The following is a 21,965-nucleotide window of genomic DNA, read 5'->3' on the forward strand; positions in this document are numbered from 1 at the left end:
TCGCTGCCTTTGTTAACGGTATCAAAGTAAAATCACTGCGTCAATAGCGATTTTGCCCTTTTGGTTAGAAAAAAAATTTGATGTGCCCTTTTAAAATTTTTGTCAAATATTTTTGCCCTTTAGGCTCCGGACTCAGTTTTTTTAGTATAATTGTCAAACTTATGATTTCCTATTTGTACCTACTTCAGCTACTACTTGTTTGAAAATCTTTATCAAACATATTGGAAGGAATATCTATTCAAAATGTCACTTGAAAGTTCTAGTATTGCTAGTGTTTCATGATATAAAAGATTAAGTTGCGCGGACTTCTCACTTTTGATGCGCAGTTGTGTTGGATTAACATGCTATTTTAGAGAATTCGATATGCATCTATTGACATTTTTGAAAAGTCTAAGCAATATCGATGAAAGGTAAATTCAAGTGATTTAAACTAAAATTGTTTGCCCTCTCCTCGTATTAAGAAGCAAGTGCAGAACACGATAGTGTAGCGTGTAAAAGAAACTCCTGTATATATTTGGGCTCCTATGAATCAAATCACCAAATGGTGAGTTAATGGGAAAGTAGGCCAAGGACAATATTTTTCATCTCCAATAGATCTTTATCAACATACTATATTTTTTATAAAAAATTATAAATGATTTTACTGGTTTCTAATAATTCAGATTTTTTTTATATATATAAACTAAAAATCAAACTTAATGCATTCTATTCTATTTCCAATATTTCAAGAGCATTTTTATTTTGCCTATTTTCCTTCTTTTTTTCCAGTGGACTTGTAAATTAAGAAGCCTCAAATCACTCCCTCCGTTTAATTTTTATTCGAAAATAAATTTTTATTTTTAATTATCACTTTTAATATTTTAAAGAAAAATACTTATCGTTTTCTATTTTATTTTCACCATTAATTATTCATTTTTTAAGAACTAAAGTATACATCAACTAGTATAAATATCACGATAAAATACTTATTTTAATATTATTTCTAAAATGATTTATAAAATTCAATATGAACAATTAAAACTAAAGAGAATATTGAAAACACCTCTAAATTATTAATTTCATCCCTAAGTACAACAGTCTTAAAAACACTCCTTTCTCACTAACTAAACTTACATACACGTATGATTTGCTTTATATGAGTAAAATATATCATTAAATTCTCGTCTAGTTTAAAAGTGTTTTTAACACTTTTTTCGACTTTTTATTAAGAATCACATGTTCTTACAAGAGTTTGAAACCACTTGTTATAGTATATAATAGATGTATGTAAATTTAGTTAGTCAAGTTAAGATATATTTAAAAATTATTAGTAGTTTGAAAACAAAATTAATAATTTATGCCAAATTTGAAATGTTTTTAATACTATACTATACCTCAATTAATATAAGAAATACTACTCCCTCTATTTTACAAACAATGATCTCCTTTCCTTTTTAGTCAATTTAAAAAAAATGACCTTTTTCCTTTTTTGGTAACATTTTACTTTTTGCTTTCCACGTGACATGTTTAAGACCACAAGATTAAGGGCAATTTTGTACATTTGACATAACTTTAATTTAGGACTACAAGATTCAAAAGTTTTCGTTATTTACTTAAACTACGTGTCAAGTTAAACCAGGTCATTCTTTGTGAAACGGAGGGAGCACTATTTATTTAACTCTTGGTGTCGAATCGAAGAAATTTCCATGGCGGCTCGGCAAATTCAGAAGCGAATTCTGAGTCTTCTCTCTACTAAAACCTTCATCTCTCAAGGTATGCTTCCCCTCTAGCTTTTGCACAGAGAGTTAATAAGCCCCAATTCTTAGACTTTTTTTATTATAGGTTAAACTCTGAGCTTTATCATTCTGTATTCAATGTTTTCGCAATCAGTATAAACCCTGAAAATAATGTCTTTTTTTTGTTTTCTATTTTTGATTATTTCATGATAGGCTAAGCTAGTGAGGCATAGAGGCAAATAGGGTAATTTTTTTTGATGTATTTAGTTGTTTGGAAGTAAATGAAGTGAGTTAGGAGGATTTCTCTACTATGATCTCATTTATAATCTTTGTGTATTGTTTGAATTTATGCTTAGTTATTATTATTATTATTATTATTATTATGTTATTAGAGGTTGTGGATTTGGGGAAGTGAAGGCACGTGTCAATTGAATTTTGAGGGTGTTATGGTAGAAAAGAACATAATTTCCTGTTGAAATGTTTCTAAATCTAAAATTTGGAAACAATTTCAAATGAACTATTGGAGAATAACACAAGCGAAGGAAGCGTTTTGTGGAATGTTTGGTTGCTAATTAAGCCTTCTTTCATACCAAACACGCCTGGAAATCATCTTTCTGAGTTATTTGAGAGTGTTGAGTTAGCATAACGGGATTTGAGATGTCTAGGGTTAAATTGAAAGGCATTGAGTTTCTAGATATGTCCTCGCTAAGGTGGTTCGACTATCATGAGTGAGATTCCTATGTGGCTGTTTTAGGGAAGAATGTATAAGCTCCCCGTTGTGGCTCTCGGGGCTTGATGCTCAACCAGCACTCTTATCAGTGGTACATTATGTGATGCATATGTGTGAGTTAATACATATTGAAGCAATTCAATAGTTTCATCATTGAAACTATCTGACTTGAATCTTTTTGTGTTGTAAAGAAGTCCTAACTCATTTTGTTTAGATTGTCCATGTTTTAATTCTTACTAAGACTTTTAAAGGTTGACTCTGAAGTTTGAGTAGTGGTTGTTTCATTGGTTCGGTAATTTCTTTCCCAATTCCGACCTCGAATCGATATTCAAATCCCAATTTAGCCTCCCTTAAACCTAGGGCAAAATCACCCAATTTCTACCCATAATCCATGATTTAGATGCTAAAGTTAGCGTAGATTCATGTATAATCGTCTCCTCAACGTTATATGACATTCCTTAGTCGATTCTCTTTCTGTCTTTCCCGTCCATAACTTTGGTCTCCCAAAATTGTGTTGGAATGTTGAGAATCCTTAAAAACAACCACTTCATACCCAAGTCACTGGCCCTCAAGTGGCTAAGTCCGCAATTACGAGGTCCCTCTCGCAAACACGGCTGCACCAGAAAAAATAAAATCTGCAACATGCTTAAATGTGAGATCCTGCATCAAAATCACCCGAGCTCCTCAAATCCCTAACATCCAGCAGGTCCCAAAATACTATATGGACTTAAAGGAAGTCTCAAATCATGGGATGGGATTCAATTACTCAAAATGAAGGGTGGCGTTCGGACAAACTTTTCTTATATTAGAAGCAATTGACAATTGAAATAATATGATTTGTTATCCTCAGTTGTGTGTAATTTATCCTTTTGATGTTTTTGTTAAAATATTATAATTACTCTGCGTTGTGCATCTCCACCTGTTTTTTGTGAAGAACTTGTTACTGAGATTCTACCGCGTTTCTTATTTTTTCCAGGATTACCATGGAGTTCTGTTTCTCCTGCAAGGTCATCTTTTGGCATGAACAATATATGCTCAAGACGGTGTTTTCAAACAGTGACAGAAATCACCAAGGAGGCTGTTGAAGTAGGGGAAAGTAATAAAGATTGCGATCCAGATACCAATACCAATTCTGCTGCTGCAGTTGTTTCTAGTATCATGAAAGAGACCACATACAAGTACACTGTGCAATCTAATCTTAAAACATCCCCAAGACATGACCTGATGATGATCTTCACTTGCACAGTATGTGAAACCAGAACCATGAAAACAGTTTGTCGTGAGTCATACGAGAAAGGTGTAGTGGTGGCTAGATGTGATGGTTGTAAAAACATACACCTTATTGCTGATCGTCTCGGGTGGTTTGGTGAGCCTGGTAGCGTGGAAGACTTCCTGGCTGCTCGTGGAGAGGAAGTGAAAAAGGGCTGTGTTGATACTTTAGGTTTTACACTCGAAGATCTGGCAGGAAAGAAATCACTGGAAACTATTAGGGGAGCAGTAGAATCCAAATCTGAGATTTAGAAGTCAAATCTGGAGATTGAAATTAAACAAGTTGATTTTGTAATGAACATTCAATATGCAAGTCTATAGTTGCTTTGGCAATGCTTACAGCTTTTATTTGCTTATAAATAGACAAATTTAAGACTTATTTATGAAAATCCAGTAAGCTTCAACCGACAGTTAAAGTAAGGAGGATTGTCCAAGTCTTATAAGGAGCTCATGTTCTCATACCTGTGCGATGTGGAACATTCTCATCTATAGAAGTCCTTTATAATATATTGATCATGAAATGATTAAAGTTACTGATTTATATGTATACCATATGATTAAACATGTATTTTAGAAGAGCTTTTAAGAAATATCAAATTAGGTTGGACTGTTAAATTTGATAGGGAAGGATTAGCAAGAAAATATTAATAAGGTTGTGTTTGGTAAAGAGGAATATATATTTTAAATGATCAGTTAAGGGCTCTCATGAAGATGACATGCCGGCATACTAGAAGAGACAAGATTAGAAATGAAGATATTTGAGACAAGGTAAGGATGACTTTTATCGTAGATAAGATGAAAGGAGCGAAACTGAAACAATTCAACCATGTGAAGAGAATAGGTGCAGATGTCCTAGTGATGATCTTTGTCACTATGTGAGGTTGATTGTGGTGAGCTTTAGAAGAAAGTAGAGGTAAGTCGGACATATGACACATTTCCAGCTTATCGAGGACATGACCTTAGATAGAAAGGTATGGAGGTCGTGAATTAGAGTGGTAGGTTAGTAGATAGTTAAGTGTCGTCTTATTATCCTATAAGGTAGGTTTCTCCTTTCATTCCAATAGTATTAACATCATTTTCGTAGTTTTTGGTCCCTCGATTTTTGCTGCTACATGTAGTTTATTGCACTTTGACTATCCTTTTGTTTTGTTGTGGTTTTTGTTCTTTTTCTCTATATGCTTTAGAATGCCTTCAATATTATTGTGTTATATTCATTACTTATTTTCTCCTTTTTAATTTGCTTTGATATATGTTATTTGTACCGAAGATTTTTCGGACATAATCTTTATATTTTTGAAAAATAAAAGTACGATCTACATATATTCTACCCTTTCATATTACATCCATAAGTTTACACTGAATATATTGTTGTTATTAGAATGTAAATATTTTGATTACTTGTCAAATACAAAGAGGAGTAAGAAAATATATTATATCTTTATTTAAAATACTTTACCCTTGTTTATTCATTAAATATTTACTTCATATAATTGAGGTATTTGTAGTTTTCAAAAACAATCACTACTAAGGACAAAATGAGAAAATACTATTAATTTTGTCTTGAATTTTTGAAGTAATATTATCACTGTCTATCTTTACTTGTCTAGTATCACCTTTTGAATATAAAAATTCAGTGTTCTGAAAAATACCTAATAGTTAATGATAAAGGTTAAATTATAAACTAAGTAATAAAGTATTTTTAATTTTGAAAAAATAGATAAATAAAATTAAATATCTACTTTTAATATAATCAACAAGAATAAATAATTTGATACCACTATATATCCCGTTTGGCCATGCGATATAGTATCCTAATATGGAATCATGAGATGAAATTGAAGTTTTGTTTGGACATGCGCTATGTAATTTTTGTGTTGTATATTTTCTCATAAACATAAAAATTCCATAAGTTGTAAAACTATTAAAATAGCCCCAATTGTTTATTCAATCTTATCAAATAAATAAAAATTTATAAAATCGCATAATAAATTATTACAAAGCTATTTGTTCTCCACTTAAGTAATTGTTTCATCTAACTTTAATTTGATTAAAAAAAATTGAGCATAAATTGTAGTGTACTAGTCTTTAATATAATCCTTTCACATAGTATAGACAATTTCCTCACGTTGAACTTGCATTTCTCGATCATGTGACCGAGAAAACGAACCAACATTGTTACTTTGAGCCATTTGTTGGTCAATATCATCCGCAACTATATTTTCATGCTCATAGACAGGGGCGGACCCACGTGGTATCGAGGGGGTTCATCGGCAAAAAATAACACGGTATATATGGTAAATTTTCTGTATTTTTGTAGATATATAAATTTTGAACCTCTTCAATAACAAAGAGAAATTGATGGCGCAGTGACAAGTACCCCTGAAATTAAGCTGTAAGTCATCGGTTCGATTCCCAGTTTAGTTTTTTTTTTTTGTACTTTAAAAAATGTGCTAAAAGTTTGGTTTTAAATCCAAAAGAATTCAAGGTTTTCATTTCTAAAGGCTTATTTACACATTTATACTTTTATTTTTTGAACCCCCCGAACGAAAATTCTGGGTCCCCCACTGCTCATAGACCATAAATATTTCATCACTTTAACAATCGGTTGGTGTGAGTTAAAGTCACTATATGTTGGTGAGAATAATAAATTTTATGTCGGTGAGAATAATAAATTTTTAAAAGTAATGATATGATTATAAATTTTATTTACATATGAAATAAATGGCTAGTAGATATAAATGTGGGGTTGTTTTAACAAAATATAAACTCGTGGATCAATTTTTGTATTAAAATATCTCAAATCATGATATGAAATTACCACATAATTCCATATCATGGTTTTTGGAGAATATGAAATCACATCTCATGATATGAAATCATGAGATGGAATCAGCGTAAAATCGCATGTTCAAACGCTGATTCCATCTCACGATACCATATTGTGATATAATATCGCATGGCCAAACGCCTACTTATAAATCACAATATATAATTTGAGGGCAGAGACATCAATGATCAATCCGTATACGTTGATCCCAAGTTAATCTCAGCCGTAGATATCCCTCTTGTAGTATCAAGTAGTGACCCGTCTCGTGAAACGGGTCAAAAAAATGCTGTAACCGAAAAAAAGTTGAAAGAACTCTTATATTTCGTCATCATCAGCTGAATTAAGTTCTCTCAGCCTGAATTTCAACGGAGCTCCGACCAGTTTCCGCCGCAGCTAAAGGTCAGCTTCCGTTTCTCTTCTCCCCGCCGGTGAAGTTAGTGTATGCTCAATTTTCGTTTAATTTCTTCAAAATTCATGCATTTTCTACACTAAGAACATGTATGAATTGGAGTTGTTTTTTGGGGAAAATATTGACCTCATGAGTTTACTGAGTTGTTAGTATATATGTCTGTAAAATTTCAAAATTGAAATGCAGGTAGTGGAAAATTTAGGCCTTTTGTTTTCTACTGGATTAGGTGAATTGGTTATTGATTACATTGGCACATTTTGTGCCTAATTACTGCTAATTTTAAGTGAAATTACAAGCTCTTTCTTGTTAAAATGTTTACTTGGTTGGAATTGATTTGGACTAGAATGATTAGTTCATCTAATCACTCCTAATTGAGATATGAGTATACTGGGTTGCACAAAAAGTGGTCTTGGGTATTGAAATAACGAAAAGACGAATGCACTAGCTTGATATTTTGGTATTATTCCACATAGAATAGCTTTAGGATTTTCCAGTGAAGATTTAGTTAAGAATAGAGTTTAACTTGTTTTATAAATTAAAAATAGCTTTTCCAATTTGCTTTATAAATCTGGGCTGAAGTGTTTGCTTTGAATACAGCAAGGACTACACCTCAAGCATTAGTTAGTTGGGGTTCAGTGTTTGATTTGAATACAACAAGGACTACACCTGAAGCATAAGTTAGTTGGGGTTCAGTGTTTGATTTGAATACAACAAGGACTACACCTTAAGCCTAAGTAAGTTGGGGTTCGCTATATGATCCTTAATGTTTGCTTTGAGCGACTCAGTAATTTTTGGCTGCAGGATTATGTGCTGATTCTCTACCCTTGTGTTTCAATTTATTGATATTACTTTTCCATGCTGCAACAGGCTCAAGGAAAGCACTGTTTTATGCTTTTGCTGTGGCACATAAGAGACAATTCTCTAGCTTTGCCCTGTTCAATTTCACATTAAAATGGTATACATATGAAAATTTTAATTATGTATGGTTCTATTATGTTACTTCATTCTTAATCATTCTTTGTTTTACTCTAGCGTGAATATTCAGATAGTGAAAATTCTTCAAAGCCTGAAGGTGTGAGTGGAATCATGCCTAAAGTTGAAGATCCATATTGCGAGTTTCCATCTGTATACACATATACAACGCCTATGGGGGTAAGGAAACAAAAATGCATTTAGCTGAGTTTTCAACTCCTTGGTAATATGGTTTTACTGTCAGGTGGTAGCATTAATATTCATCACCTCTGTAATCATCTCATTTTGTGATGCTAATACATTTGTAGGACAATATTGCAAGCTCATCAGGCAGCAATGTGAGGTCATCTCTTCTGACCATGGGTTTTAAGGCATCACTTGTTGATAAAGCAATTGAGGAAAAGGGTATGTAGTGAGCAGTAACTTCTGTTTTAATCTATTGCGAGATTGTGTTGGCAAATAGTTTTCTACTGAATTTTGGAGAATTAGCACCAAGTGTACCACCTTAAAAAAGGAAAAAGAAAAAGAATAACAACTCATAGATTTTCTTCAAAAGTTTGGGTTGTTATTACAGTTGGATAATTTTTGAAGGGATATTTTCTTTTCAATCTAGGTGAAGACAACATGGACTTGTTACTGGAGACTCTTTTTGCAAATTCTGTAAGTAACTATTTATAATGTATGGTACTTCTTTGATTCTGCAAATTTCTTGCCTGAAAGAATGTGTTGATGCAAAGTGCTACTCCTCTTTGTCAAGTTAGCACCCTCAAGACCTCTTAACTTCTGACAACTTAAAACTTCTTATCACAACTTGGAAAAGAATGAACAATAACATAGTCTATTAAGAAGTTAGATAAATAAGCACACCCAAAAGGTAGCGGCTGCGGGTTTCCCTTGTCATCAAGAAAAAAAAGTTAGAAAAATAAAATTACTACTTCTTGGGTCCTTGCGTCTAGTTAGGTAGCTATTAAGTGCCCCTCTACAAATGTTTGCTTGTGGTAAAGTGAGCAGTACTTTCGCAAAATGTCAGCAATACTTTCTGAGTTTTAGGTTATCTACAATGCAATTGTTTTGCAGATCATAAACAACAAAAATTAGGTATGTTGGTCTATCTCCCTAATCAAATGTGTATCTTTCCCTTTTAGTTTGCCCCAAAATGCTGCACAATCTTTAAAAGGTCAAGACATATATACACTAAGAAGGACCTACTGTTTGTCTTTTCAATGCAATTTTTCTCAGCTCTCTACTTTAGTTTTTCAAAAACAAAGAAGATAAAAATATTTCTGTTGTACCACATGTTCACCAAGCAAATAAATGGTTCACTTTTCAGTTTTTTCTCTTAAAAACACCACCCGGAGTCAATTTTAGCTTAGCTCCTGCTATGTTCTATAGTTTCTATATTTTAAGGTTCTTTGCTTTTGGTATTGAGTTATTTTATGCATCTGTACAATTTCTTTTCATGTTTTCATAGGACAGCTTCTGCTTCACATAGTTGGATGATTTTCTTGAGTTTCTTCCATCTTCCTCTATTCAAGTTTCTTGTTCTGTTAGGTTTGACATTAGAAACAAAAGGTAGTAGATTCGACATATTCAATAAAAATAAAGTTTCACTTCACTAATTGTGCTAATCATGGATGCAGAATATTGTGACACTCAGTTCTTGATTTACCTCGGAATAACCAGAATTGATTGTGGTTTGTGTGTTTAACAGGATCCTCCTAGAGCAGAATCATCAGATTCTCTGGATAGCTTGTTTTGTGATGACGAGGACATAAACAGTTCTGCCAAGTATGATGGAGATGCACATATAAAAGAGGTAAAGGAATATGGTTCTGTGGTGTGAGTTATGTGCTTTCTATAAATGTTGGTTGACACTCACTGGTTGAAATGAATAGTAGTTTGTAGTAATTTACGACATATTCGTTGTGAACTGCTATAATATTATTATGTGTAATGTTCCATATGGTTTCTTAAGGTAGTACATTTTATAGTGTTTTTGATACTGACTAACTCCTTTATCCTTGGCTCTCCAAACTTCATACTTCAGTCAATATAATCACTTTCTGGTTACTGCATTTGAAAATGTGTATTGCATATGCATCACTATATTGAATCGATACTGTTGAACATTCCCTGTTTATAGTTGTATGAAAAAAATTGCTGTCAGTATCATATCATTGACAAATGCCTGATAAGCTGTCATTTCCACTATATGTTTGAACTAAAGTGTTGGGTAATTAGATTGAAGGAGTCATCTGAAAGTCTGCAACACTTGTAGTTATTATTTATAATAGAGAACTAAAACTATCTAGACTTATAAGGAAAGAAGAAAGGCCCACTTGGTTTGGCCACAACTTTCTAAAGAAGCATTAGTCTATGAGTGGCCCCTCAATATTGTGAATAAGAATACTGGTTAGTTCAAGTGGAAAAGGTTGAGGGACTTGTGACTTAGGTCACAGGTGCCATGCAAACTTAAGTGGAGAAGGGTAGAGGGACGGGCCTATTATTCCCGAATTTCGAAGGTTGTGGTTGATCATAAGGTTTAGCCCCAGACGGATTTCTCGGTCATAAAAAAGAACGTACATAAAAATACATGATAAATCAAGTCCCTGCAACATCTTTTTGTTGAGCTCTTCTGAGAGCAATGAAAGTCCTCTCTCCTTTCTGTAGCAGCAATTCTAAAAAAGAGCTGTTTCTCTCATTCTGTTGGATAAGCTTGGAATAACATTTTGCATAATATTACTGTGAAACATTTTTTCTAGAATTGCAATGAATTCTTTCCGTAAGACTTTGACTTATACTGGTGTCAGACCATCACCTACTGATAAGTATATAGGCTAGTAAAAAAATTCTATCTTTATGCTTGTCCACCTTACAGTGATCTGATGTTGGTCTATGGGCAAATATGCTTCTGTACGTTGTCTTTTTAGTATCCCTCTTTTGTCATGGCGTATTTATTAGTTGATGAACCTTTCGATTTAAGCAATATGCTAGGTGTGTTTGATTTTTCCCTTCCCTTGTCCATTAGCTTTTGTAATAAAAATCTCACTACTCCATGCCATAAAAATCACTCCATCCCATATCTTGGTAGATTTTGCCATCTCAATACTTGGGAAGTATCTTTGTTTATTGAGATCTTTGCTTTGAAAGTGTCTGAGAAGTTGTTAAGTGGAATAATGCCTTCATGATTATCATCTGTTATGTTGTCTACATAAACAACCAATAATTTGTGTTTGTGATTATCCTTATCTTTTAAACATGGAGTAATCATCTTTACTCTGAAGCATGCCAAATTGTTGGACAACCATGCTAAAATGGCCCAACAGTACCCTTGCTTGGGACCATACAGAGATCGGCATAGTCGACACATTAACCCACACTCCACCTGAACTCAAATCCTGGAGGTTTCTCCATGTAGATCTCATCACCAAGTTCACCATGAAGAAAACTATTTTTGGTATCCAACTAATAGAAGGGTCAATGAAGCGTAGCTGCCTTGGAGATAAAGAGGCAAAACAGATGCAATCTTTGATACTGGATAGGTCATTTTAGTCATTTTTATAGATTGGGGGATGGGGGAAAAAGTTCCATATTCAACCAGAGATGGATAGAAGGATAGTCCAGCTTAAGGAAAAAAACACATTATTACAGTGGTGATTCACGCCAGTGAAGAAGCAATAAAAGAAAAGTCTGTTTCCTTATTCAAAACCATTTCTTTGAATGAAGTTAGAAGGAAGCTCTAAAAGTATGGTCTATTAGTAGTTTGTCTTGCTCAGTGTGGTGCATAACACAAAAAGCCTTATGGTACAAAAATGGGCTGTTCACTTTATAGATAAATTGGTCATTGCTGAAGAATATCATTAAGCCAATATCAATGTGTACCCCTACTTTTCACACTGATGGGTATTGCTATTTCATACTAGATGTGGAAAAAATTGTGGACTTCAGACTTGTGCATATCACTTTTTACTCTGTATGCTACTTATATATAGGAATAAAGCCACACAATGGAAACTGCGGATTACATGCTTGAGGCTCTTAGCCTATTTTTTGTGATTATATTAGAATTAAGAAGGATAACGAGGAATTCCGCTTGGGCTGTCTCCACCTTTTTCTGTTGCAGGAGCCTGATCCCTGTATTGGAGTTTGTGATGACAAGAGAGTTTCTTTGTTGGCGATGAGTTTCTCTTTGGACGAAGTTGAATTTGCAATTAGTAAACTTGGTATGTGAAATAGCTGTAGTTTTTTGTATTTTTAAAAATGCTCTTGGATTGTCTTGTAGTATTATGGTTCTCATATCTTCTTTTTTAGGAAAAGTAAGCAAGCATTAAATTAATTATTTTTTTTAAACTGGTAACTTTTAGCATTAAATTAAATTATAAACAAAGCAGCCTGGCACTAAGCAGAATCCTCCTAACCGTGCTTCATAGATGACAGTGAAGTCTGAGCATGAGTCATTCTGCTTGTATTTGTCAATGTTCTAGTCACAGAGAAATGTTGTTTACTGTACTAGTTTTCCTAGATTTTGGAACATTGGTCTATCCAGCTCTCCAGGCGATGCAACCATGAAACAGAAAAAAGAGAAAATGGTAATGGAAAATCCCGAAAGGTTTCTGAATATGCAATTTAGTCCTTGAAGTATGATTTTCTTTTTAGTCCTTGCATTTCTATTATGCTTATCGTATTTTTTAAAGTAATTTTATTTGCATTTTCTGGCAAGTCACATATGAATTGTGTTACTTCTAGGAAGCAAAACTTGAAAGTGTGAAGAACTCAACAATCTTAACGTTTTCAATAAATTTCTTGTTCTTTCCTCTTAATTCTCTCAAGGGGAGTCCTGCATCTCTCCTTCTATTGCCCTTTCACCCTCCAAGTCCAAACCCATATTAGCCCTCACTGCTCTGAGACGTCTCCTCTCAATTATCATATTACTTCCCAGTCTACTCCTACTTGCTCTCTCCCTTCCCTGGCCACATCGCCACTGAATTTCTGTCTTCTGAGAGAGTTAGCAGCACTTTTATCTCTCCTTCTTTACCTTTGCTCCCTAGTGTCTCCCTGTCCTGAGCCTGTTGCAGCTTCTCTTCACTCTACTCTACTACCCACCACTCTTGCTCCTTGCAGCCAGTTGCTTCCTCAAACTGATGTCCCAGCTGTTTGACCATTAGTCAGTCCAGGAAAAGTTAAAGTATTAAGTAATCTGTCATTTTCCCATCTCTGAAGTTGTGCCATACAGTCAACCCATCATCTTTGATGTTTTTATGTGTCCATTGTGTAAAAGTTTCATGTGACATTTAGCAGAACCAAATTCAGTTATTTTGTTACTCATGTGGCCTAGAAAACCTTGTTCTTTTCTAATCCCGTCTTTAGAGCCTGTAGAAAATTGTAGACTTCAGTGTCAATGATATGCAAGGAGAGAAGTCCAGAAAATTCTTTGGTCTTTCTCCCTGCTCCTTGTTTCTGTTTTTCTCTCTGTTACCTGTGAAGGAATTTGGAATATAACATTGAGAAATATTGCAGTATATGTCTGATGGTCCTAGTAAAGCTTCTGAATGTAGGAAGGAGAAATTTCAATGGACTAATATTACCTATCTTGACATAATTTTTTCTAAATTGTAGATCATTGATGTTTTTAGTACTTAGGCTGATCGAATCATGAAAAGCTAAAATAAGAGCAAATGACACTAGGCTTTTAAAAAATGCATTGTAGAACCTAACAAATGGTTGTACTCTTTTAGACCCCTCTACTTGTATTTCTTCTAATTATTGGATTTCACAGTACTGGAGCTTTCATATTCATCCATAGCATAACGTGACATACATGTTGCTTTAACAAGTGCAAACCCAGAGTGCTCCACCATATCTCTCTCTTTCTCTGTGCACACCCACCAGTCCAGCTGCCTATTGCCAACTCCTGCTGGGCCCTACCTGAAAGCAACATTCTAGCTTCCATCACTTATGTATTATCCTGAACCTCTGACCTTCCCAGGCACCCATCATTTATCCGTCCCTCAGGTGCCATCAACATCTCCTAAGCTGCAGTTATTATATGCCCCTCTTCCTCCAACCCGTTACAGGATGCCGTTGCCTTTTCTTTTCTCTTCTCACCGCAGTGAGAAATTAATAAAATTTTCTGACAACGGAATTAATAAAATCCATATGCTGTCCCCATCATATGTAGTTTCCTATTTACTCCAAAGTGCCAAGTGCCCTAAGCATTTGTTCCTCAAAATGTACACGCCAGTAGCTTTGCCTTCAAACCTTTGAATCCTTCCCTTCCACAATGTCAAGCATATACAAACACCTTTTCGCCATTCTGTTTTACTCTCCTGAGCATTTTTCGGTTTTGAGGTCTGAGCTAAAATTGGAACAAGTCAGAGAAGTTTGGTGGACAGTTAGCGGTCATTGTGTCCATAATGAAGGATAAAATATCTCAATAAGAGCATATCACAATCCTTAGAGACTAATAACTCCAACGGGAAGGGTGGAAGTTAGAATCATAAAGCAGATAATTTAGCATTAGCTGGTGCGGCAGACCTTATGCTGAACCCAACTAGTTTTGGATTAAGGCATAATAGTAATAGTTGTTATTGTGTTTCTCTATGTCCAAATTGCCTCGTTATAGTAAAATCATATTTTTGTATAACATAAATATACATGCGATAATTCATAGTTTGCCACTGAAGATTCTTTTCTTTCCTTAGATTTATTCTCAATTTCTTTTTGCTTTAAATGGACAATCATCTAAACTAAGTACTCCTCATGCTGTATACAGGTGAAGCTGCTCCTGTCAACGAACTAGTGGATGTAATCTTTGCAGCTCGAATCGCTGGGAATTACAAAAAAGATGATGATGATGATGTTTCTGTTGTTGAGATGAAAGAAAGGAACAAGGTTAGTGATTTATGTGAACTCTTTTTTGAGTCTTTGATTGGAAAAAAAACTATGAAACATATGAAGAGTTAGAAAGCGGACAAGCTACCCTTTCAAGAATATGCAGAAGTTACATTAACTGATATTTCGGCGTGTTTGAAGAGAAAGGAATTGCATATGTTTTGATGTGATATCAACTCCTCCCCCACACTTAGGGCTACATGTCTTTGGCAATATTTAGCCCTTATATATTGCCTATTAACTTGTTGGATTTTGTCAGCTCATTTGCTTTAGCTTAGCCTTTTTTTGGTATCAAAACTGACTCTTTTCCCCACTTTTGTACTTCTTGCATCTTCTTTTATGCCTATGTAGAACTTCTTACTTCAAAGAAAAAAGAAGAGAAAGAAGGTTACATTGACTGAATAGATCACCCAATTAAGTTGGGTGTCATCCCTATACCTTGGAGGGATGGACCAGCACCTGGTGCCTTAACTTCGACTGAGCTAACCAACCTTAGCATGAATTGATAAACAAAGCTCATGCATGAATTTAAAAACGTAAAGCTTTTCATAAAACACTTTCTTTTCATAAACTTGTAAAACTATAAATACAAAATAGCTATTCATACAGCCCCCAAGGCCTAGCTCAAGTGGCAAAAGGTGGAGGATTTGTGGCTTAGGTCGCAGGTTCAAGCCCCACACCATGCAAAGCGAAGCCCGGTATTTAAGTGGAGAAGGGTAGAGGGGTGGGCCCATTATCCACCGAGTTTAGAAGGCTGTGATTGGTCCAAAGGGCGGGTCATAGACGGATTTCTCGGTTATCAAAAAAAAAATAAAAATAGCTATTCATACATGTCATATAAGACCTCAATAGAATGTCAAAAGACATAACATGACTCGTTGTGCCTATGAAGCCTCTATGAGAATATGAATAGAGAAATGCTGGTGACAAGGTCCCGGATATAGCCAAAAGAATATAAATCTTTATATTATCAAAAGAATGTCCTGAGCATAGAATGGGGCTCATCAAAAGACGGGAGGATGATGGAGGTGCCTAGCGAGAGCCCATGCCATTCAAAGTATCAGCACTTGCATCCACGAAAGAGATGCATAACCCCCGCGAAGGGACGTGAGTACACAACAACAAGTGGTTGACTGTATCGTCAACTCCTTCACATAAAATGGGACAAGACAGTTAAGGAAAAACATTAAGAGGTAATATGCAATTCAAACAATATCATTTCATTTCAACATTCGAGTGTTTGAACTTGAAACAGACTTAACTTTTACTGGGAGTTACATTAGTCACTGACATATTCATTGAACCACTATGTGTACGACATGGAGTCCAATCTCAGTCATTGGCTAAGCCATCTCACCTCAATGCTGTGTGGTTTGACATTTATTTGCTAGCATTTCATTAATCCCCAACCAAGGGAGACTATCTAGTTGCCCAAACCAATGGCTACGACCATAGTCCTACATTGGCACCATGTAGCTTCGGGTTTTTGACCTTTTGCAAATACCTTCTCATTTATTCCAAGGAGACTCCAGAAACATTTCATTTTATTTGGAGCCTTTGGCCCTTTTGCATTAAACAATAAGCTTAGGCTCATTAGCCATATATCTTTCCTGTACCATGTCATAATTATTTACCTTTAACATTTGAAAAACCATAAGGTCATTTGAAAAAACTTGAATATCATAATCATTCTCATTTAAACCTCGACGCAGTCATGGTCATGTGAAGCATCGCATTTGAAACCTTAACATATGAGGAAAACATGGATAGTGCATAATTACTTGTCAACCACAATTATACACTTAACAATTTAGAAGGCAATAGTCATATAGCTACGGTTAGAAGACATGTAGTTTTGTAGAACGATTCTATGGGAGGGTTCATCTCAACATACCTCGAGTGTCCTGAAGCCAGCATAGCTCCTTACACTCCAATTGACTTAAACAAACATTAATCACCTAATTTCATCATTTATCTCTATCCATTCAGTTACCATTATCAAAAAAAATAATTTATCTCTACCTATTACTATCTACCACAAATCCTAGTTCATAAGACCCATTCAAGAACTTGGATGTCTTCTTATCTAAATGATGATCCTCAACCAATTACACCTTGCAAATATCTATCTCATTCTTGACTTTGAACATGGGGTAAATATTTTACCTTTTGGGTTCAATATCCTAGCTTGGGATCCTTGTAGATATTCTTGAAATNCCCCCCCCCCCCCCCCCCATGCGCGCAGGGGTTCTCGGCAAGCATGTGTGTTAACCCAACGCATCACACACCCTGCCGCGTGCTTCCCTCGCCTGTGTGTGGCGCTACCTGGGACGCTTCAAGCTGGAACTTGGGTCCTCTTCTTTCCTACGCGTTTGGCTTTTCGCACTTGTGCACTAACACTTCAACACGCATCTTGGTTTGTTCAATCACTCTCATGACCTTGTTACCCTCGTGTGGGTCTCATTTTTTCCAGACTTGCTCTGCAGTAAAATTTTAAGCCTGAATTAGCTTAAATCAAAAGTAAAAATTTACGGGGCTTAGACTGTAGATCTATAAAGAGATGTATTGAATTAATCATGTAGCTCACAATATGGAAAAAAAGGTTCTTTGAATCAACTGTCTTTAGAATTCATTATAGAAGGCTTTTTGTCGTGTACCATAAGTGAATATCACACTTGCAAAGATTAAACTGCTTCATGTAACTGTTTCGTTGTCCTTCCTGACTTGAGTGTAATTTAAGAGTGGATTTTTTCTATAACTAACCTGCTCCATATTATATGAGCCCAAATATCTTAGTTCCTGGTTAGAATACCATTAATTAAGAGTTTATGTGCTTTGATTAATACCGACTTTGTTGTCTAGGAATGCACAACTGAGTCTCTGTTTGGAACCATGGAGAAGACATTGAAATTGCTTGAAATGGGTTTCTCTGAGAATGAAGTTTCCACAGTTATTGAGAAGTTTGGTGAGCAAATTATGTTCTTTGCTAGTGTCTATTACTCCAGTAACTGTTTGCATATTGAAATCACAATAGTGTTACTGCAGCCTTTCTGATTTGGTAAAATATGCCATTAGCGTCTTCAAGTTCTCTTTTTCAGTCAAGTTTTTTTTTTAATCGGATGCTTCATTTAGCTTTTATCTTCTGCCTTTTAGGTTCTGAAGTTCCTCTTGAAGAGCTTGCAAATTTGATTATAGATCCTAGTAGTAGTAGAAGAATGGACAAGGTAATTAATTATGTCTCCTTTTTTGTTTTCGTATGTCATAAAACTCACAATTTTAGTAAATCCTTATTTGTTGATTAGATAGCTTGCTTCAATTAGTTCCTACCAAAAATAAGACAATAACATTGTGAGAAATAAAGGAGAAAAATATTACTGAATTGTTGTTGTGTCTACATTATTACATGAGAGCCTATTTATAGACACTAGAATACAATCCTTTATCAAGTAGGATACTATTTACTATTCCTATTCCTATTTGTATTCCTATTCCTATTCTAAATAGGATTGTATAAACCTATTCCTTCCTATTCTAATAGGATTGTGTAAACCTATTCCTATTCTAATAGGATTGTATAAACCTATTCATATTCTAACACTCCCCCTCAAGCTAGTGCATACAATTCATGTACCTAGCTTGTTACCTATGTAATTAATACGAGGACCGATGAGAGGCTTGGTGAGATATCTGCAACTTGATCAGTCGACTTCACAAAATTGACAGTCAATCTCAATGTGCTTGTCTTCTCATTAAATACTTGATTTTGATGCATAATGTCAGTCAATCTCAATGTGCTTAATCTTCTCATGAAATACTGAATTTGATGCATAATGCCGATAAAACACAGAGTGATAAATTACAATGTTGAACTTTCCAAACCAAACTTGCAAAGACTGTTTCAGACCATAGAGTGACTCACATAATCGACATACAAATCATCGAAAAACTGGCCGGAACATGCTCATATGTCGGAGTATTAGATTTGATGGCTAAAAGTGGTCACAATCTAAGAAATAAAATTATATGGGTAGGGTCGGAATGATGTCACGACCCAACTATAAAAGAAAATTATATAGGATAGTTCGAATTGATGGAACGACCCCATTGAAAAAGAGAAATAATATGGGTAGGGTCGGAATGATGGCACGACCCTACTGAAAAAGAAAAATTATACGGGTAGGGTTGGAATGATGGTGCCCTACGCAAATCAGATTTGAGGAGTCACCGAAAAGACGAATGGAACTATGCAAATCAAATTTGAGGAGTCACTGAAAAGATGCAACTCAGTTATGAGAAAATAGTTCGGAAAAAATCCACGGTACTACACAAATTAAATATGAAAAGTAGTCCAGAAAAATGCACGGTGTTACACAAATCAGATACGCAAAAAAAGATAGTCACCGGTAGGATGGCACGGTGCTACACAAATTATATATGAAAAAGTAGTCACTGGAATGATGGCACAGTGCTACACAAACCAAATATGAAAAAGTAGTCACTGGAAAGATCGCACGGTACTACACAAATTAAATATGAAAAAGTAGTCACCGGAATGATGGCACGGTGCTACACAAATTAATTATGAAAAAGTAGTCACCAGAATAATGGCACGGTGCTACACAAATTAGATATAAGAAAGTAGTCATCGAAATGATGGCACGGTGCTACACAAATTAGATATGAGAAAATAGTCACATGAAAGATACACGGTGACCCAACTTTTGCTAACATAATCATTGGCCAGACGGGCAACATATATGGGTGCCACCCATCGGCAGCGAAAGCTCTTTGATTTTCTACCAAGATCATAGAGGCTTTGATACCATGTGAGAAATAAAGGAGAAAAATATTATTGAATTGTTGTTGTGTCTACATTATGACATGAGATCCTATTTATGGACACTAGAATACAATCTTTTACCAAGTAGGATACTATTTACTATTCCTATTCCTATTCTAAATAGGATTGTATAAACCTATTCCTATTCTAATATGATTGTGTAAACCTATTTCTATTCTAATAAGATTGTATAAACCTATTCATATTCTAACAAACATATCAAAGAGGTTTCAAGCTGTTGTGACAACCACTCACACCTTTGCCTGAGTGAAACTCTATGGTGGTGTGCTTGCAGCTGTAGTTCAAAATCAACTATTAGCAAGAGAGAATTTTGGGGATGATTCTTCTTTGATTATTTGCATGAAGCATTGTTTTAGAATTCATACATGGACTACAGTTTTGCTCATCATCTATTGACATGCTCTGCTCTATGCAACTCTGATGCTTAAAGTTGTGTAGAAACTAGAGTATGACTAGATTAATTTAGATAAACTATTGTATTTTTTTCAAATGACTTGCTGATGTTTTGATACTTTTTGTTTATCTGAGATCTCATTTTCCTTATGGTATGCTGTTTGAGAATCCCGTTTTTAATTTATTTTGTTTTATTCATCTGCTTGCATTGCAGCATCTCTTAAACTCTCTTGGCAGGAATGGTTCAATTGGTTTTCATCCGGTAGCTGTTAAGAAAGAGGAATATAGTCTGGATACCTCTGAATCTAGAGAACTTGACCTACTGGAAAAGCTTAAAGGGAAAAGGCCAAAGGAGAACTACATTGATGAGATAGACACTAAGAGACCGAAATCAGAGTATGATGAAGCCTTTAACAATTCCCTTGGCCCTGCATGGCAAGAAATATTAGGCCTCAATACCACCAGGCCTTATAAAGTCCATCGAAGAGCGATTCACCAAAGATCAAGAGTTCTGGATTGCCAAGAAACACAGAAATTATCTATGCCGAATTCATGTAGGAGCCTTGATAAGATGGTGGCTAAAGCTCCCTATTTCTTTTATGGGAATGTAATGAACTTATCTCATGACTCTTGGGTAAGAATATCACAGTTTTTGTATGCCATTGAGCCAGAATTTGTTCATACTCAACTTTTCTCAGCTCTGAGTCGTAAAGAAGGTTATGTACATAATCTTCCTACTGAAAATCGATTTCACATTGTTCCGAAACCACCAATGACAATTCAAGAAGCAGTTCCCAGTAGTAAAAAATGGTGGCCATCATGGGATACAAGGAAACATTTGAACGGCATCAATTCTGAGACATCTGTTATATCTCAGCTATGTGATAGGCTTGAAAAAACAGTTAGTGATTCCCAGGGGTTTCCTTCAGTTGACAGACAGAGAGATATCCTCTACCAGTCCCAGATATTTAATCTAGTCTGGGTAGGCCGCTACAAATTGGCAGCTGTAGGGCCAGAACAAATAGAACGTATTCTTGGCTACCCAGAAAATCACACTCGAATTGCTGCATTTAGCTTGATGGAAAGACTTCTATCACTGAAACATTGCTTCCAGATAGATACATTGGCTTATTGTCTCTCTGGATTGAAGCATCTGTACCCTGGAGGGTTGACTGTATTGTCAATATATAGCGGAATTGGTGGAGCAGAAGTTGCGTTGCATCGCCTTGGTATTCGCTTAAAAGCTGTTGTCTCAATAGAGGCTTCTGAGAAAAACCGGAGAATTCTCAAGCAATGGTGGAGTAGTTCAGGACAAACAGGAGAACTCGTGCAGATGGAAGACATCCACAAGTTGGCCAGTAACAAGGTAGAGGTCTTGATTAAGAACTTTGGTTGTTTTGATTTCATCATATGCCAGAACCCATGTACATACTCTTCTAAAGGTAATTTAGCTGCAGATATCGATAGTCATGCAAGTTTAGATTTCATGTTGTTTCACGAGTTTGTTCGTGTCCTGCAACGTGTAAGAAGTACAATGGGGCAGAATTAGCGAGTTCCTTAGATTTAATGCGTAGGCACTTAGTGAACTGAGCTTAATGTTATGTTGTCCTGGATTATGACTTCTACAATTCTACTTTGTAATATATGAAGCTTAAATTGTGAATGGTGCCCATTACATTATTTTGAGCGGAGGGTCTTTCGGAAACAACCTCTCTACCCCACAGAAGTAGGAGGTAAGGTTTGCGTACATTCTATCCTCAGACCCCACTTGTGGGACTACATTGGTATGATGTTGTTGACTTAGATCAAAGGTAATTCCTCAGAAGAGTCATTAATATTCTGGTTTTGAGGGGATATCTTTTATAGTTATTACTTCATTGATGTACAAAAAGCAGTTT

General features: G+C 35.3%; 2 protein-coding genes across 3 annotated transcripts; both read left to right on the top strand.

Moving 5' to 3' along the window:
• The first annotated feature begins 1,650 nt into the window (after positions 1 to 1,650).
• Positions 1,651 to 4,089, top strand: LOC125866655 (uncharacterized). Its single transcript, XM_049546962.1, has 2 exons — positions 1,651 to 1,752; positions 3,422 to 4,089. Exons 1-2 carry the CDS (start codon positions 1,686 to 1,688, stop codon positions 3,964 to 3,966), a joined length of 612 nt encoding a protein of 203 aa, XP_049402919.1. The 5' UTR covers positions 1,651 to 1,685; the 3' UTR covers positions 3,967 to 4,089.
• A 2,766-nt stretch (positions 4,090 to 6,855) lies between these two features.
• Positions 6,856 to 21,730, top strand: LOC125866622 (probable inactive DNA (cytosine-5)-methyltransferase DRM3). 2 transcript variants are annotated; one of them, XM_049546912.1, is made up of 11 exons: positions 6,856 to 6,940; positions 7,818 to 7,905; positions 7,983 to 8,102; positions 8,231 to 8,327; positions 8,536 to 8,582; positions 9,634 to 9,738; positions 12,046 to 12,145; positions 14,695 to 14,813; positions 17,676 to 17,778; positions 17,967 to 18,037; positions 20,282 to 21,730. In XM_049546912.1, exons 2-11 carry the CDS (start codon positions 7,903 to 7,905, stop codon positions 21,614 to 21,616), a joined length of 2,100 nt encoding a protein of 699 aa, XP_049402869.1. In that variant the 5' UTR covers positions 6,856 to 6,940; positions 7,818 to 7,902; the 3' UTR covers positions 21,617 to 21,730. The 2 variants fall into 2 exon arrangements, with proteins under 2 accessions (XP_049402869.1, XP_049402871.1); XM_049546914.1 differs by lacking the exon at positions 6,856 to 6,940 and adding an exon at positions 7,593 to 7,684.
• Positions 21,731 to 21,965: the final 235 nt, after the last annotated feature.

Source organism: Solanum stenotomum, chromosome 6 (genome assembly GCF_019186545.1).
Source record: "Solanum stenotomum isolate F172 chromosome 6, ASM1918654v1, whole genome shotgun sequence".
Classification (NCBI taxonomy): Eukaryota; Viridiplantae; Streptophyta; class Magnoliopsida; order Solanales; family Solanaceae; genus Solanum; species Solanum stenotomum.

Bases quoted from the DNA above. Each gene is read 5' to 3' on its own strand.
- LOC125866655 (XM_049546962.1), top strand. From the start codon at position 1,686: ATGGCGGCTCGGCAAATTCAGAAGCGAATTCTGAGTCTTCTCTCTACT. The intron at 1,753-3,421 runs GTATGCTTCCCC...TATTTTTTCCAG, and splicing joins TAAAACCTTCATCTCTCAAG to GATTACCATGGAGTTCTGTT.
- LOC125866622 (XM_049546912.1), top strand. The intron at 14,814-17,675 runs GTTAGTGATTTA...TTTGTTGTCTAG, and splicing joins AGATGAAAGAAAGGAACAAG to GAATGCACAACTGAGTCTCT. The intron at 18,038-20,281 runs GTAATTAATTAT...CTTGCATTGCAG, and splicing joins GTAGTAGAAGAATGGACAAG to CATCTCTTAAACTCTCTTGG.